The sequence below is a fragment of the Dermacentor silvarum genome, chromosome 5, assembly GCF_013339745.2.
Source record: "Dermacentor silvarum isolate Dsil-2018 chromosome 5, BIME_Dsil_1.4, whole genome shotgun sequence".
NCBI classification, from domain to species: Eukaryota; Metazoa; Arthropoda; class Arachnida; order Ixodida; family Ixodidae; genus Dermacentor; species Dermacentor silvarum.
The window spans coordinates 114,171,735-114,189,828 of NC_051158.1; the positions used below are offsets into that span (position 1 = coordinate 114,171,735).

The 18,094-nt window shown below is 44.0% G+C and overlaps 1 protein-coding gene across 3 annotated transcripts in view; it reads right to left on the reverse strand.

The window, feature by feature from the left end:
* Window positions 1-1,258: 1,258 nt before the first annotated feature.
* The window catches only part of LOC119454348 (zinc finger protein 135-like), a 267,008-nt gene continuing 250,172 nt past the window's right edge, over window positions 1,259-18,094 (reverse strand). For 2 of the 3 annotated variants that reach the window (XM_049668379.1, XM_049668380.1), the window contains 3 exons: window positions 16,959-17,694; window positions 4,872-4,987; window positions 1,259-4,789 (listed from right to left, as the gene is read on the reverse strand). In XM_049668379.1, coding sequence (XP_049524336.1) covers window positions 4,353-4,789; window positions 4,872-4,987; window positions 16,959-17,694 — 1,289 coding nt within the window. In that variant the 3' untranslated portion in view covers window positions 1,259-4,352. Of the gene's footprint in view, window positions 4,790-4,871; window positions 4,988-5,153; window positions 5,587-5,668; window positions 5,804-16,958; window positions 17,695-18,094 lie in introns of all 3 variants that reach the window. The other variant, XM_049668381.1, reaches the window with a different exon arrangement.

Below are 18,094 nucleotides of genomic sequence, written 5' to 3' on the forward strand. Positions count from 1 at the left end.
AAGGTTCATGCTGGCTTGGATGAGACATATGTACCCATTTCAAATGACTTTCAAGAACTGTATCCTGCTCAGCGATTACATAAATTGTTGTTTTAAACATGGAATTTACATTTTAATACATGTACAAGGCAAAATACCCAAATTTGCCCACAACACACTTTACGTTCTTAACAGTAATCACAAGTTTAACATTAAACACTTCTTCACTTACCTGCTCGCACCTAAGGATAAAATGCTTGATATATATTCTGTTGTCCTATAAGAGGTCAAACTAGAAGTAGTTCAGGCTGATCAAACTCTTTATAAACAACCTCACCTCGAATTTGCATTAACAAAAAACCTAAAACACTGTATTTGGTATCCCAAGAGTTTCTTTGATGGTCATATTTACCACATTAAATAGCACGACGGTCACTGACAATTTCCAGGTACAGTATGCTCTCTGGCTACAAGCAGACCATTCCTCAAGTGTTTGAGAGCCACCACATGTTAACTATAAGCATGACAGGCGACTCACTACACAGCCGTCAAAACAGGATTTGGTGCTAGACACTGCAAAAATTTCATCATGACATCGGGTGAAATACATTCTGCCGTTGTGCCCTAGGATAGATACGCATAGTAAAGCAACAAAACGTTTTTAAAGCCACTTTCAGAATAAAGATGTCAAGAGGTTTTCATAGTCCTGACATATTTTTCTCCCCATGTCTGAATATTCATTCAGCTACTGCTAAGCTAACACAAAATTATTCTTCAAAAATTTTAAGAACCCATAAATATTCTAAAACACGTAAGGCTCTGAAAATGTGGTTTTCAGACTAAAGGCTTTTCAGGGTATTCAAACATTCGTATAAACTGTGTATCAGACATGGAACAGCAGTGGCGACAAATTTGCCAGTGTCTTAGATAAACCAATGTAGGAATGAAAAAAAATTGAAAACAATACACATGAAATTTAGGAACTGGCTCACATATTACATTGGTTATGAATAAGTCATAGCAAAGTCACTCAATGGCAATAAGAAATAAAACTTGCAAGTACCATCAACGATATTTTATTGGAGCATCAAAGAGAATAAAATGCTAAAGAGACTATAAAAACAGGAAAGAAAAAGATTATTTTTATTAAGAAATGATTGCACGAGAGGTTATCATAATAAGTGCAAACAAAAATAAAACATATAAACAACATTAGCAATGCACTCATCAAGCACAATGATTGATACAGTCCTCCTGAAAAGACTGTGAATTCTTAGTGAAGGCAGGTCATTCAACTGCTGTAAAGGAATGCTTCCATAAATGAAGACAACAACATGGCTCAGAGAAATAAAAAAATATTATTCTAAACGAAGACTTATACATACAAAAGGCAATAAAAATGTGGGATGAATGGAAGAGATCACATCTTTTCATGCCCAAAGAACATAAACTGGAAGTACCAGTCACACACATGAAAGAAAATTCGCAAAGGTGCACCCACTAACAAAAGCTATTCTACATCTTGCAAATCCTATACAGTGCATGAGGTTGCGAACACAGCATTCTTTATCTGCTAGTGATACACATGCCGGCAGAGAAAGTAGGGAACAAACGTGTAGCCAACAATGAACCTTTTAGACCAGCCGCAAGGCACAATACTAAATACAAAGCCTCTTTCAAAAGAAATATGGTCACTCTGTTACTGATGGAAGATGAATATGAAACGTCTTGTCGCCTCCTGCTGCGGTGGTCGAAATGTCAGAGAGAACTATACTCTATCTCAGTAGTTCCTTGCAGCGTTGCGGAAACTACACAATTTCTTAACCAACAGGAAGGCCGAAAGCGCCTTGAGATGTGCTAATCCGCACTGTGTTCAGCCTCTGCTTGGCATCCTGTCTGTACATCCATCATAGTTGGTATTTTGACACAAAATGTGCTTTGATGCCATTACCATAAGCTTCGTTTACATGTATGCGACAGCGGGGCTTCGCTTCACCTTTACGCCTTCCCTGCAGTTACCTTGCTGCCTCCTTAGCAAGTGGTAAGGGCGAACAACCTGCTAAATGTTCACCTGCGTCACAGCATCTGTTCAGCATCTACTTGGCGTTTTCTCCCTACCGCCACCACTTACCATGCTAGAGTGGGGTAGTAAATTAATGATGCAGTGAACAATTAGGGTCAGTATTTTGTAGCGATGCGTTATGCTTTATTCTATGATAGTCTTATCATCCACCGCTCACGTTCGGCTGATCCAGCTGATAACGTGAGTGGACCGTCGCTCTGACCACTGACCAGATGCGGAAAGCACGAAAAGGCATTAGCATCGGAAAGGCATTGCTACAAAATACCAGCCTAGGCCTTTATAGCATTCCTCATCGTCAATGCATCACCAGTTCTAATGGTGTGGCGACATCTGCTAACTATAAATCAAGCCAGTTTTACGGCTTAGCACTGCATCTGCAGTTAAACCAAACAGCCGATCTCAATAATTACGAGAAAACCTACCTAATGATTTGACCTCAGCTTGTGATGAGACTTATCGATCACGGATTTTGCCCCTGGTTTCTTTCGGACGGGCATACAGCCAGTAGAAAGTGTGAATTCAAACCGAAGTGGGTGGTCGGCACTGTATGGGTGCTGCCATTTTTTCATAAGTGCCCCGGTCAGGGTGGCTATTACCATTACCGGCGGTAAGTGCCACAGTAATTCTCGGTATAAGACGTGCATGCGCAAAGACCATAACATGTCACCTATCCTTGGTGTCATTGTTAGTTGGCTTCTTATGATATGATTAATATTAATCGGGCCCCTCGGTTCCCTTTCTTGTCGTCTAGCGCTGTGCCGTATCATGCCAATTTCAGCCAATAATCAGCCAGTTATGCCTGGAACTACAATGCTTATGTACGCCTCGTACCTTTGGCAGTGGTGCAAGATACTTGTGAGATGGAGTATAGAACGTAAAACACTCCGGCACCGCAAACTCCCCAATGAGAAATTAGCATTTGTGCTCCTTCTTTTACCAAAGATTTTATCAATGTGTTACAAGGCCCCTTTACACTTAAAAAACATGAAATGAAAAAGTTGTCATCAACCTGACTGTAGTATGAAACTCAAAAGGAAATCTATATGGGTTTCTCAGAAACAAACCTTTGCAGTTGACAAGCAATTCATCTTGGTCTGGGATAAAAACCATATGCAGTCAGCTTTTCCGGTGCACACGAGTACAGACCAACGCATCCCACAGAGCCCTATCAGAAATTTTGCTTAGACACTGGAACTTTTTAAGATCCGTTGGGGGCGCATTTCACCACAATAATCTTTAAAACTGGTTCATGATTAAAGGAGATAGAAGGAATTGAAATGTGAGGTCACCATGTTGCGAGGAGGCGAGCTTCGCTGCTAACACAGACACCCCCTTTCCTACTAGTGACTGCCAGTCCCATTTCTTTCTAGCCTTCTCTGATATCCGAAACGAGAAACGACATCACATGTACATCACGAGTCTCCAGGTTCCTTCTTTCTGCCTTGTTTGCTGTGTTTTTATGCAAAGGATCCACCGCTGTCGGAAATGGCACCGACTCCATTTCCATCATCCTTGCCGATAGCTTCGTAGTGTGGAAAGTACGGCCAGTCTCGTGGCATAAAGCCGATTTCCAAAGTCAGCTTTGCTGCAGTACAACAATGTTATGCGATCAAATATACGCAAGTATTGCAGTGAAGCATACCAAGAGCGGAAAGAGGCCACTGTCACAAGACAGATGTATGTGTTCCTTAACGACACACGCACACAACCGCCATTTCCTGTCGTAGTACGAGCACCGAGACACCAAATGAATGTACTGGCGGCCTTCAGAGTAATTTCGAACGTCGCTGTAGAAATCTGAGCTCCTCAGGGCAGCGAAAGCAACAGATTTTTTTTTCGGACTACTCAATTTTTCTGACATTTTTGCAGTCCCTACGGAGTCCAAATAATCAAACACTGACTGTAATTGTTGAGGCCTTTATATGTGTGATCTTGATGCCCCACCTAAATGCTGGGCCCCCTCCACAGGAAGTGCACACAGGCTTTCATTTAAAATTTGAGCTGTTTCCGCACCACGGAATGGTTGCACAGCTTGCTGAATAAATATCACTGCACGTGATACCGCAGGAATACTATTAGTGTAATGAAAACAATATCAGCCCACCTTCCCTGCAACATGTTGGATTATGCCAAAACATCTCGTGAAGTCGCTTGGCAGCTTAACATATCACAACGTATCTGCACTTGCTACCTGATTTACCACAAAGCCATGCAGCATACTGCGCAGGTATGTAGATTCATAATTTTGGACTCTCCCTAATAATTGTGGTACACCTACAAGGCTGGCAACTTACTCAGGGCTGTCACAGTGCTGTGTTTTCTTATGTTTGCTTAAGCTACTAGACCGCACAAAGGACTTGGAGCAGATGGTGCATTGGTATGGTCGCTCGCCTGAGTGGATGCGTAGGTGAGCATTCAGATGGCTCCTCTGCATGAAAGTGCGCGGGCACGAGGGGCACTGATATGGCCGCTCACCCGTGTGGATGCGTAGGTGAACATTCAGATGGTTCCTATCTACAAAAGTCCAAGGGCAAGAGGGGCACTGATACGGCCGCTCACCCGTGTGAATGCGCAAATGGCTCTTTAAAGCGTTTCTGTGTGAGAAGCTCTGAGGGCACAAATGGCATTTAAATGGCCGTTCACCGGTGTGGACACGCTGGTGTGTGTCAAGAGTGCCCTTTTTTGAGAAGCTCAAAGAGCATGACGGGCACTGAAATGGCTTGTCACCTGCATGAATGCGCAAATGAATAATCAGGCAGGATCTGCGTGAGAAGCTGTAAGAGCACAAAGGGCACAAAAGGATGCTCACCTGTGTGGACCCTAACATGTGCTTTCAGGTCGGATGGTCTTCTGGTTTTATAGTCACAGTGATCACAGTGGTGGAGGTGTCCTTTCTGTGACTTACCATCCTTACGTAGACTACCCCTTATTTCAAGAGAGGAACAAAAAAAGAAGTACATATAAAACATGAATATCAACACTTGCTTGCTGATGCACCAGAACGCTATGCAGCATACTGCGCAGGTATATAGATTCGTCATTTTAGGCTCTGCCTAATACATAATGCACACTGACAAGGCTAGTGACTTACTCAGGGCTGTCACGGCGGTGTGTTTTCATATGTGTCTTCAAGTGATAAGACCGCACAAAGGACTTGGAGCAGATGGTACAGCGGTATGGTCGCTCGCCTGAGTGGATGCGTAGGTGAACCTTCAAGTAGCTGCTCTGTATGAAACTCTGAGGGCACGAGGGGCACTGATATGGCCGCTCACCCGTGTGGATGCGTAGGTGAACATTCAGATGCGTCCTATCCACAAAAGTCTGAGGGCACGAGGGGCACTGATATGGCCGCTCGCCAAAGTGGATGCGCAAATGAACCTTTAGAGCGTTTCTGTGTGAGAAGCTCCGAGGGCACAAATGGCATTTAAATGGCCGTTCACCGGTGTGGACACGCTGGTGTGTGTCAAGAGTGCCCTTTTTTGAGAAGCTCAGAGAGCATGAAGGGCACTGAAATGGCTTGTCACCTGCATGAATGCGTAAACGAATAATCAGGCAGGATCTGCGTGAGAAGCTGTAAGAGCACAAAGGGCACAAAAGGATGCTCACCTGTGTGGACCCTAGTATGTACTTTCAGGTCGGACGGTCTTCTGGTTTTATAGTCACAGTGATCACAGTGGTGGAGGTGTCCTTTCTGTGACTTATCATCCTTGGTAGTTATTGTACAGGATGAATGCTTTGAACCTGCACAACGAAAACCAAATTGCACTTAATGCCAAAATCAGAATGCACAGATGCTAGTGCTAATGATGAGCCCTCATTAAAATCTGATAAAAAGTGCATTCAGTGGCAAATATAAATGAACTTCCAAGAGCTACCACTCAACTCCTCTGTGCACATGGCAGAGAAGCCCCGCACACTGCACCAGCTGCTGTGGTTGACCCCCCAATGATCCACGCCATGTGCCGAGAGAGACGTACACCACAACCAAAAAAATCATTGGCGCGGCCGCCTCGTTCAGACACCTAGTCTATTCTTACACTGTGGGTCAAATAGAGCTATAAGAAAGAAGGCTCTTGGAAAGAGTACACCTAGTAGATCCAATATGTATAAAAATCTGATTCAATAATTATTGAATTTTGGGGTTTTATGTGGCAAAACCACCATCTGATTATGAGGGACGCTGTAGTAGGGGACTGAGGATTAATTTTGACCAATTGGAGATCGTTAACGTTCACCCAATGCACAGCACATGAGCATTTTCACATTTCGTCCCCATCAAACTGTGGCTGCCAGGGCCAAGGTTTGACCCCACGACTACCGTGTTTAGCAGTGCAACACCATAACCGCTAAGCCACCACAGTGAGGCATACGAGAAGAATACAAATAACCCCAGAAAAAATAGCGAAGAAACCAGTCTCACAGATGAATAAATATTCACAAACATACAGGCACTATAAAAAAGCCATCAAACATTCTTCAAATTCCACATAGTTGGGATGAGAATACAGCGTTCTTCGTCTACTAGAGATACACAAAGCAGGTAGAGAAAGTGGAGAACAACAGTGTTGTCAAGGATAAACATCTTACGCCGGCCACATGGCACATTAAAAGCACAGCCATCATCAAAAGTATGAGCCATTATGTTATTGATGACACCTGAATACGAAATGTCTAGTCGGCTTCCTGCTGTGTTTGTCAAAGCATCAAAGAGTATTCACTCATCACAGCATTACAGCACCGAGAATTTTATTGCGATATCAATTATATGGACACTCCAAGCGCATTTTTGCCGTCGCTGTCGTAGGTCCAAGGGCAATAAAATCGTCGCTGCGCGACGTGCATTGTGTGTGCGAGTGAAAGCTTGCGAGGGTGAGCCGGCAACCACAGTGCTTAATCTCGTGCACGCGAGAGAGGAAGGTGGCCGGAAGCGCGCACTCTTCGCTCGTGGGGCACGGGGAGGAGGCGACAGAGACGGTAGGGGTACGGGGTGCGTTCTGCTCTTGCGGCTGCTACTAACAGAGCTTCTGCGTGGGCACCGTATCTTGAAAGCGATCTGCTATGTGGCCGAAGTGTGTGCCGCAGGGACATCATCTTCAAAGCGATCTGCGATGGGTACAAAGTGCAAAAGTGCATGCGCCAAGTGCCGGTAGCTTCGTATGCGCTGTGCTTTCGAAGTTTAGTTCGCGTGGAAGCCGCTGACTGCTGCAAGTGCGCTCTCCCATTCCACCGTTTTAGACAGTTTCCGCGGTCATCGAGCGAGATGTGTTCATGTTTACCTGTGCGCGAGTGACACCGTGCTTGTTTATTTAGTTAGTAAGCGAATATTTTCAACTTTATACAGCCAATAAAACTATCCTTACTTCGTATAGCTGTCTACTAATTTGCTATCGCAATCGATGATTCACCTTTCGGGCGAAACTGCGACTATTTTTCAAATACAAATCAGCGCTCGTGCTCCTATTGGCGTCATTTCTTTGACAAAGGCTGTACATACAATATGAAACTTTGCGCAATATGATTAATATGACTCAATAAAGTTCCATGATGCTACAACAATGTCATCACACAATCCACAGCAAGAAAGAAAGGGAGGATTCGACACCACAATGGTACGAATTTGTGAATCTGCCGATTCTAAAATTTAATTTTATAATTTATATACGACAGGACAACAGTACCCTGGTGTTGAAGAACAGGAAAATCATTACAAAACCCGGAGAAAAAGTGACACAGAAGAGAAGCTCACCTTCCGCAAGAAGCAGTACAAAACATTAACACCTAGGGTAAGCCTTCTTAGCGATAAGCCAATAAAATTCCACGGGTAAATAATGAATGGAAGAAACAGTACAGCCCTTATCCAGAATGAAGTCCAGAATAAGCATTGCTGTGAACTAAGTGTCTAAGAATATTGAACCAGAGGACGATGATTCTAATTGATCTTTTGCTATCAATTCGGCTTCATGATGCAATCAGACATCTCCAGCATCAAATTAAAGCATGTTTCTTTCTTCTCAGCCAGATTACACTTTGTAATTAAAGAGGGAAAAGAGGACAAGTACATTAAACCTCAAGCGATAAATGAGTGTTTCAAGGTGTCCTTTATTTAGAAGATACGCTAATGACACAAATGAGACAAGAATGTTGATTACTTTTTACGTTCAAAATATTCCGTGCAACAAAGGAGTGACTGCCACAAAGAAAAAGATGCTGTTTACCAAGATGATGAAATAGGTTCTTTTTTGAGTGCAGCTTTATTCCTAAGTCCCGAGAACCTGGAAATATTGTTCATCTCCAAAACAAAGCCCCCACATACCGGCCATACCTCAGCACACAGGTCTTTCCAATTACCGAGAGCATTAACAATTAACAACTAATGATATGCAGTTAGCTTTTGTAAGACGCATGTAACATCTTTTATATGTCCTTTCGCCAGGCTCATTCTGATATTTCGGTTATACACTCAATGTTGTAAGGTGCCACCAGGACAATGTCTTACTGCAAGAATTTTTCAAATTGGTTCATCATTAGGGGAGATAGAAGGAATCAAAATGTTGTTACTGTGTTGCCAGGAGGCATGCTTCACTGCCAGAGCAGACACCCAATTTACTTCGACTAGTGTTCGCAAGTGACATTCCTTCCCTGCCTTCTCAGATACTGAAGACATGGGATCGCATCTCAGGTATCTTAGAAGCCAAGCCAACTTTATTCTTTTACTTCATCTTTCACGGCACGATACCCCTCCCGTTGTGGTTTAGCACGTTCTGTATTCGATGCTTTACCAGTCACACGACTTAGTTGATGATGTCGAAGACTGTGCATCTAACACGTTTATGCGTACGACCTTTATTTTCCAGCAGGAAGCAAGGTTCTCTAGAGGTTTGTTGAATTTTTTGTCATCGCCTGACCTACCCATTCCTCCAGTCTGTTAGCAATGGCTAAACCTGGTGAGGGGCTTTTAAACTTACAAGAATGTTCATTTAAGCAGCAGTAAATTTGGAGGAGACCAAAAAGTCCCGATAGCTGACCATACATTCAGAATTTATCATGGCTATTTTTACTGCAAACACAACTGTTCTCAAGGCATAGTTGATGGATGATTGCTTTTAACTTTGTGGAGCTTTCCCATGCAGGTATACTGTATAAATATGGTTACTGTAATACAAGCAGTCTCACTATAACAAATTTCTTTGCAACTTGTTAGACTACAGTGAAATAAACGTTAATTCACGGTTCAACATATGACAAAACAAAGCAAAACTTGTGCCCTCTACCCAAGGCATAAGAACACCACACAGCATACTGTGCATGTACTACAGAGGTTCCCTATTCAAACTACATTTATTCCAAAAAGTACACCAATGTCACTGCTCCCTACTCTGTGGCATCATGGTGCTGTGTTTTCATGTGTCCACAATTTATCTGCCAGTACAAAGGACTTAAAGAAGATGGTACAGTGATATGGTTGCTCGCTTATGTGGCTGCAAATGTTTCTTCAGCTTGCTGCTTTTCACAAAAGTCTGAGGGGCACTGAAATGGCTCCTAGCCTGTGCGGACTCTTATGCGTGTATTCAGACTATGCTATGTTGAATAGTAAAGAATTGCATGACACTGCAGCATAAATACAGTAGCTGGCTGTGGTACCTTTAGAAGGCCCCTAGCCAGGCCCCATTGCAAATCTTGGTTATACTCTGCAAGCTGTAAAACGCAGTCTAAGAAGCACTTTACTGAAGCAATTTTTCAAATCCGTACATTATTGAAGGAGATAGAAGAAATGAACTGGTACTGTTGCCAAGCTGCCAAGAGGCGAGCGTCACAGCCAATGGAGACGTTTTCCCCTTCTGCCTCAAGCAGTGTTCGAAAGTGGTGTTCATTGCCTGCCTTCTCCCATTACCAGCCCATTACAGAGCCGAGGGATGCACCATGGCGTCGAGCCGGTGGCTTTTTTTTTTTTCTCTTATTGCTGCATGGCACATTTACAGCAGCAACATTTCACCTTCCACATTGGATGATTATACAAACCAACATGTCACAGTGAGTGAAATAAGACTTCACTGCGAAGAGGCATCTGAGCATTTCAGCATGTCACCTCGACTCTCTAGCCGGCAGCAAAGCTTCCTCAAGAGAGAGGGTGCGCGGCGTTTGGTTTGAAATTTCAGCTGTTTTAGCTGCACACAGTGCCGTCATACTTTGTAGACATGATCGTCAGCACGTCATGTATCCGTTACACGTCTTTACAATGGCGAAACCTGGTGAGAGACCCTGTAACAAAGACTTTAGTTTCCTCGATGTTAATCATGTACCATTTACATCCATATACTCTCTTTGCTAACCCAAAGCCAGTTGCAAGCACAGGGTGCCCGTAAGTATGCACAATGCAATGAACATGTTTATGCTTATGCACACCGCCTGTGCCTTTGATATTCTTTGCATTGCCAATGCTGTCAGCATACGGTAGAGAATGGGATGTGTGTTGTACTCGAAAGTACCTGTACACATTATATAAAAAAAATATGTTGCTGATCACCAAAAGTCCTGTTTAGGTGTTCTATTCGTCGGATCGCATGGTTGCCAAAACTGCAGGTTTTGCAACTTTATAGGGTACAAGAGTTCGTTTTTTTTTAATGTTTGCTACAGCAGTAACTCTCATTATGACAGGTCTACAGCTTATAAAAAAAAGCACATCCCATTTTACTGTATACCTTAATTGAACCTGTTACAAACTCACAGTCTGGCACCCAATAGTACAGTTCATGATACATATTCATGCTTGACATTACAGAACACACAGCAATGTTCAAAGGTCAGTATTTCTGCATACTGTGGTCAGATGTTGCTCCAGCATTGCTCTCTTTCATCCTTTGAGCTGTTTTACTATGTCACAAATTATGTCGGCATATATAGGAAAATATATAGCTGACAAATATATATATATATATTCATTATTCGGAGCCTATTCGTTTCTGTGAATTCTACCAACATCTCTCCTCTATCGTTCCTAGAATTGATGCCGTAGTTGCCAATTGATTGCTCACCAGCCTGCTTTCTCCACACTTTTGCATTGAAGTTGCCCATGACTAACGTATATTATGTTTGCACCTTTCTTATCGCCAATTTAACATCTTCATAAAACTGTTCTATTTCTTCATTGTGACTGGAGGTTGAGGCATAGGCTTGTACTACCTTCATTCTTTACCTCCTATTCAGCTTTATTACCACTGATACCCTCTCAGTACAAGCCTATGCCCCAACCTCCAGTCACAATGAAGAAATAGAACAGTTTTATGAAGATGTTAAATTGGCGATAAGAAAGGTGCAAACATAGTATACGTTAGTCATGGGCAACTTCAATGCAAAAGTGGCGAAAAATCAGGCTGGTGAGCAATCAATTGGCAACTATGGCATCAATTCTAGGAACGATAGAGGAGAGATGTTGGTAGAATTCGTGGAAAAGAATAGGCTCCGAATAATGAATACCTTCTTCAGGAAGCGCAGCAAGAGGAAGCGGACCTGGAAAAGCCCTAAAGGAGAAACAAGGTATGAAACAGATTTCATGCTCTCCGGCGATCCTAGCATAGTGCAGGATGTAGAAGTGTTAGGTAGGCTCAAGTGCAGTGACGATAGGTTAGTGAGTTGTAAGATTTCTCTCAATTTGAGGAGAGAAAGAGTAAAATTAGTCAAGAAGAAACAGGCCAACCTAGATGCAGTAATGGTAAAAGCAGACCAATTCAGGCTGGTGCTCGCAAACAAATATGCAGCTTTAGAACAGGAAGATGAAGACAACATAGAGGTAATGAATGAAACTGTAACTAGGCTGATCTCAGAAGCAGCAATTGAAGTGGGAGGTAAGGCACCTAGGCAACCAGTAGGTAAGCTCTCCCAAGTAACAAAGGAACTCGTAAAGAAATTATAAAATAAGAAAGTGTCAAACTCAAGAGATCATACGGAATTGGCTGAACTGTCAAAATGGATCATCAAGAAGAAAGTACGGGATATTCGAAATTATAACATGGAAAAGATTGAGGAAGTAAAATATGGATGCGGCATGAAATCAGTGAGAAGAAAACTTGGCAAAGGACAAGGCAAGATGTATTCACTGAAAGATAAGCAGGGTATAATATCATCAGCATTTTCGATGACATAGTAAAAGCAGCAGAAGAATTCTATACTGACCTGCACAGCTCCCAGAGCAGCCAAGCTACTTTCATTCGAAGAAGTGATGGACAAGATACAGAGGCTCTTTCTATGACTAGCCATGAAGTTAGAAGGACCTTGCGAAGACATGACCCGGGGCAATGCCATCATTGATATTGTCACCATTGATGACAGTGCTATCACTGATATTCTATTGGAGCATCGAAGATAACAAAACGCTAAGGAGACTATAAAAGTAAGAAAGATCATGTTTATTAACAAACGATTGCAACAGAGGTTATCATTATAATATCAAACAAAAAGAAAAACATTAGCAATGCACTCATCAAGCACAGTGATTCATTTAATCCTCCTGAAAAGACTCTGAACTCTTAGCGAAGGCAGGTCATTCAACTGCTGTAAAGGAATTCTTCCATGCACGAAGACAATGACATGGCAGAGTATTATGAAAAAAAATTATAAAAAAAATTACTACACTTAAAAGGCAATAAAAAGGTGAGATGAATAGAGCAGATCACATCTTTTCATGCCCACAGACCATAAGCTGGAGGTACAAGTCACACACATGAAGGGAAATTCACAAATGTACAGCCACTAACCAAAGCTATCACACAATATACAAATTATACGTAATGGGGATGCGAATACAGCATTCCTCATCTACTGGTGATACACATGTAGGCAGAGAAATTAGAGAACAAAAGTGGTGCCGATAATAAAATTCTCACACCAGCCACAAGGCACAACACTAAATGCACAGCTTTTGTCAAAAGAAATGCAGCCACTATGTTACTGATGGGAGCTGAATATGAAATGTGTTATTTGCCTGCTGCTGCATTGGTCAAAATGTCAGAAAGTACTAGCACCCAACAGTCCTCCAGCACCACAATCTCCTCAATTGAGAAAGAAGCATTTGTGCTCATACAGGCGTTGTTTCTTTTACCAAAGGCTATACGTAATATAACTGATAAAACTTTACACACTATGACTCAATAGAGGTTCACATGCCAGCACAATGTCCTTGCACAATCCAGAGCATGAAAAAGACGGGAGGGCTAGAAACCACGACAGCATGAATCATTGGATCTTGGTTCTTCAGCTTGACAGCACCTTAATCCACTTTGATATACAGTTAAACCTACATATAACGAACCTCCATATAATGAATTCCTTGATATAATGAAGTTTTTCTATTCCTCGCTATTACTTCATAGAAGCACATTAATTTGAGACCTCTACGTAACGAAGTGGCAGCGAGTGATCCCCTCGAAATAAAGAATTTTCCCCGCCGACAACCCAAAGATTTCGCCCCAAATTTTGTCATTTTTGCGCGAGCAGCAACCGGATGCACCTTCTCCGCCGCGACAGAATGCAAAGCGGCGGCGGCGCACTTGGCGCGCTTGCGTTCACGGCGAATGCGAGACAAGATCGAGCGCACATGTGCTTGCGTGCAAGTGTGCGCGAGGCGGGCCTGCATCCCTCGACCCAGTGATCTTGCCGCCGCGGGTGTTCCCGCCGCTTGCTGCAGCTGGCCTAGCCCGCCAAGCCGGCACTCTGCTTTTCCAGTTGATGTTGCCGGAAAAAAAAAAAACGTTTTTTTTTTCAACGCGCTGGCAGCGCCACTCTTTGGTTACTGCGCAAGTCTCTGCTCTTCACTAACCTGACACTATACGATGCTACGACGCCATCGTGTGGCTCGCTCCTCGTTTTCGACACCTCACGCTTGTGTGAAACGACACGCGTCCACGCATCCAGTACCAGGTGTGACATTCCAAGGACGAGTGCTTCGACGAAGAAACGCAAGATATTGACTCTTGAGGACAAAATGGCCATCTTAGATGCCGTTTCTGGAGGCAAAAAATAGAAGGATGTAGCTGCCAAATTTGGCATCCCCATCTAGCTCTTTGTCCACAATTTTAAACGTGAAAGATGCGATTCGCAGCGCTGTGGAGCGTGGCACTGTTGGCCGACGTAGAAAACACGTCTGGAAACTGTGGGTGTGTGGGACAAGGAAACATGGTGTGAAAATAAATGTGTTCGTACCATTGTTCGTTGTCAGCATCATTACCATGGTGTGGTGACTCAGGGTACACCACAAGTGGAGAACTTGTCAACAAGTGGCGACGAGGATAGGATCAAGACGAGAAGTAAGCAAAACAAATGCCAAGCAAACCCGACTACTCGGCGTGAGGCGCAACAAGTGGCATGGTGCAACCAGGGAACGCAGAACCATTGTTCGCAGCACCTCCGCAATTCGATTCGAATGCGGAAACATGGACAAACTACTCCGAGCATCTAGAATCCTACTACGACGCAAATGGAATCACCGACGAGGCTCGCAAGCACACGATTCTCATAACATGCCTCAACCAGGAGGCGTATGGTCGTCTTCGAAGTCTCTTGGCGCCGAAAAAGCCGCGGGAAGAACCTTATGACACCATCATTGCACTGCTCAAGCAGCACCTGAATCCGGCACCGTTGGAAATATATGAAACGTACCAGTTTCAAACCCGCGTACGGAACACCGGCGAGAAGGTAGGCGAATACTTGCGGAACTTCGCAAGATCGCAGACAATTGTGGCTTCGGTAGCGCATTGGAACGAAACCTGCGTGACAGATTCGTCATCGGATTGCGAGAAAAGATGGTCCAACGGGTACTCCACACGAAGCCAAAGTCCCCCACCCTTCAAGATGCAGTGGATATCGTCACTTCTGTAGAACTGGCGATACAAAACGTGGAACGTATACCTCACGCGAACGCTTTGGGATCGGCGAACAAAGTTAACGCCGTAGCCTTGAAGAAGAAAACGAATCCAGAGTTTCGGCACGCCAAGGCAAAGACATCGTGGCCAAGCATTCGTTGTGGCGACTACTCGCACGATGCTCCGAACTTTCCGCATAAAATGTCGACGTGCTACAATTGTCAAAAGCAAGGGCATTTAGCCAAAATGTGTTTCAGCAGCGGAAAACCGAAAAAGCCAACGAAGTTGCAGGCTAACGTTGTGAATGTCGAAACTGGCGACAACAACTGCAGTGAAGTTCTGGACATTTTCACGGTAACAAGTGAAGTGAAATCTCAAGTGCCACAGAACAGCTGAAAGAAAAGTTAAAGACCTCTTTGAACCAGGAACAGGGCTGATGAAGGGACCTCCTGCCAGCATTGCGATGAAGAAAGATGCAACTCGAAGATTTCTGAAAGCCCGTTCATTACCGTATGCACTGCGCGAAAAAGTGGGTATGGAACTCGACAGAATGTGTCAGCAAGGAATCCTATCTCCAGTGAGCCACAGCTGTTGGGCAATGCAATTGTCCCAGTGGTAAAAGCCGACGGAAGCTTGAGAATATGTGGGGATTTCAAGGTCACAATCAACCCCGAGTGTGATGTCGACCAGTATCCACTCCCAAAAATGGACGACATCTTCGCCTCTCTCAAGGATGGCGAAGACTGGTTTTCAAAGTTGGACCTACGGGAAGCCTACTTCCACATACCACTGGATGAACAAGCGAAGCAAGTTGCAGTACTAAACACCCATAAAGGCTTATTCGCTTATAATAGACTGCCATATGATATTGCATCAGCCCCTGCCATATTCCAAAGGAAGATGGAAGAACTTCTGAAAAACGTACCAGGCACTCAAATCTTTTTAGACGATGTACTGATCACAGAGGCAAAGAACAGCTACGGGAAGACGGTAAACAAGGTACCAGAAATCTTTCGGGAAAATGGTATCCGGTTGCGGAAAGACAAGTGTGTGTTTGGAGCACAAGGAGTGACCTACTTGGGACACAAAATTGACCGACACGGCTTGCATCCAGCAGAAAAGAAACTGGACACTATCATGAAAGCACCAGCACCCAGAAATGTCCAAGAACTCAGATCATTCCTGGGTCTGATCACCTATTACCCAGCTTTTTGCCTAACATGTCTTGTCTTCTGGCACCCCTGTACCGGTTGCTACAGAAAGACAGCAAATGGCTGTGGGCAGCTGAAGAGAAGACAGTGTTTGTAGCTATAAAGAACGCTCTGATAAATTCAAATTTGCTTGTGCACTTTGACCCCACGAAGGAACTAGTGCTAGAATGTGATGCCTCGCCAGAGGGCATTGGTGCCGTGCTATCTCATGTGATGTAATCTAGTTTTGTACATTGTGAGTTTTACTTTTTTTCTACAACTAAAGCTTTGCCACAACACACTGTCATGTCACTGCAAAGGCTCTGTGACAGCGCACAGCGACGTTACATGCAGTTACATGTAGCTGTAGCATGTTTATTGGCACTAATTATCTTGCACCATGGTTGGCCCTTGCCAGAACACTTAATCTAACAGAACATCTCGCTTCACGACGCACGGAAACCAATGCATACGTTTTCCGCAAACAAAAATGCATCGCCCTCATTGCGACCATGATACCGTGAAACTTTAGAAAAACCAAGCATGCCCGCGATCCGATGCATGTTCTACTGCGTTCGTTATGCATACATAATGCAGAAGTGAAATGAGCATGCACTTAGCAATTTTAAGCATCAACGGTCCGCTTGAAGAACAATTCATTGTCACCGCTCCTGCTTCTGCCAGTGCAGCGATTCGCGGTGCCCGCAGTCCACAGCCAATGCTCACACCGCGGTGCCACCGTCGCAAGAAAATGGCGGCGCCAAAGAACAGCTCTGAATTTTAGTCTATATAGATTCGTAATTTTAGGCTCTGCCTAATACATAATGCACACCGACAAGGCTGGTGACTTACTCAGGGCTGTCATGGTAGTGTGTTTTCCTATGTGTCTTCAAGTGATAAGACCGCACAAAGGACTTGGAGCAGATGGTACAGCGGTATGGTCGCTCGCCTGAGTGGATGCGTAGGTGAACCTTCAAGTAGCTGCTCTGTATGAAACTCTGAGGGCACGAGGTGCACTGATATGGTCGCTCGCCTGAGTGGATGCGTAGGTGATTCTTCAGATTCCTCGTTTGTGCAAAAGTTTGAGGGCACGAGGGACACTGATATGGCCGCTCGCCTGAGTGGATGCGTAGGTGATCCTTCAGATGGCTCGTATGTACAAAAGCTTGAGGGCACTTAGGGCACTGATATGGCCGCTCGCCTGAGTGGATGCGCAAATGACCATTCAGAACAGATTTGTATGAGAAGCTCTGAGGGCACAAATGGCATTTAAATGGCCGCTCACCAGTGTGGACACGCAAGTGTCTGTTAAGATGGGCCTTTTGCGAGAAGCTCAGAGAACATGAAGGGCACTGAAATGGCTTCTCGCCTGAGTGAACCCGCAAATGCTTAATCATGCTGGATCTTCCCGAGAAGCTCCGAGGGCACAAATGGCACTGAAATGGCCACTCCTTTATGTGTACCCTGATGTGTGTTTTCAAATCGGACAGTTTTGCAGTTTCATAGTCACAGCTATCACAGCGGTGGAGGTGTCCTTGTTGCAACTTGTTATCCTTGGTAGTTGTTGGGCAGGATGAATGCTTTGATCCTGCACAATGAAAACCGAATTGCATTTAAGAAATGACCAAATCAGAACACACAAATGCTAGTGCTGATGATGAGCCTTTTGTTAGTTCAGTAGTTCTTGAGCGTCAGAACAAAGCACTGTTCTGGGGTCGTATTCTGCAATGGTTCGCTTTGGAATCAGTTCACTCTGGCTGTTACGTCACTTGGAGAAAGTGTGGAATGTCGCGGCAGGATGCAGACAAATCGACAAGCGGCAAATTTCTGGGAGGTAACGTCATCGTTTTAGTTTGTACTTTGGGGATGATCTACTAATTAAACGATTTTGCTAGTTCAATAAAAAATATTGGTTTGTACTAAATACTTGCACGTTTCATTCCCAGTCGTACCTGTGAGATTCCGATGCAGACAGCTAGTGGTTTATT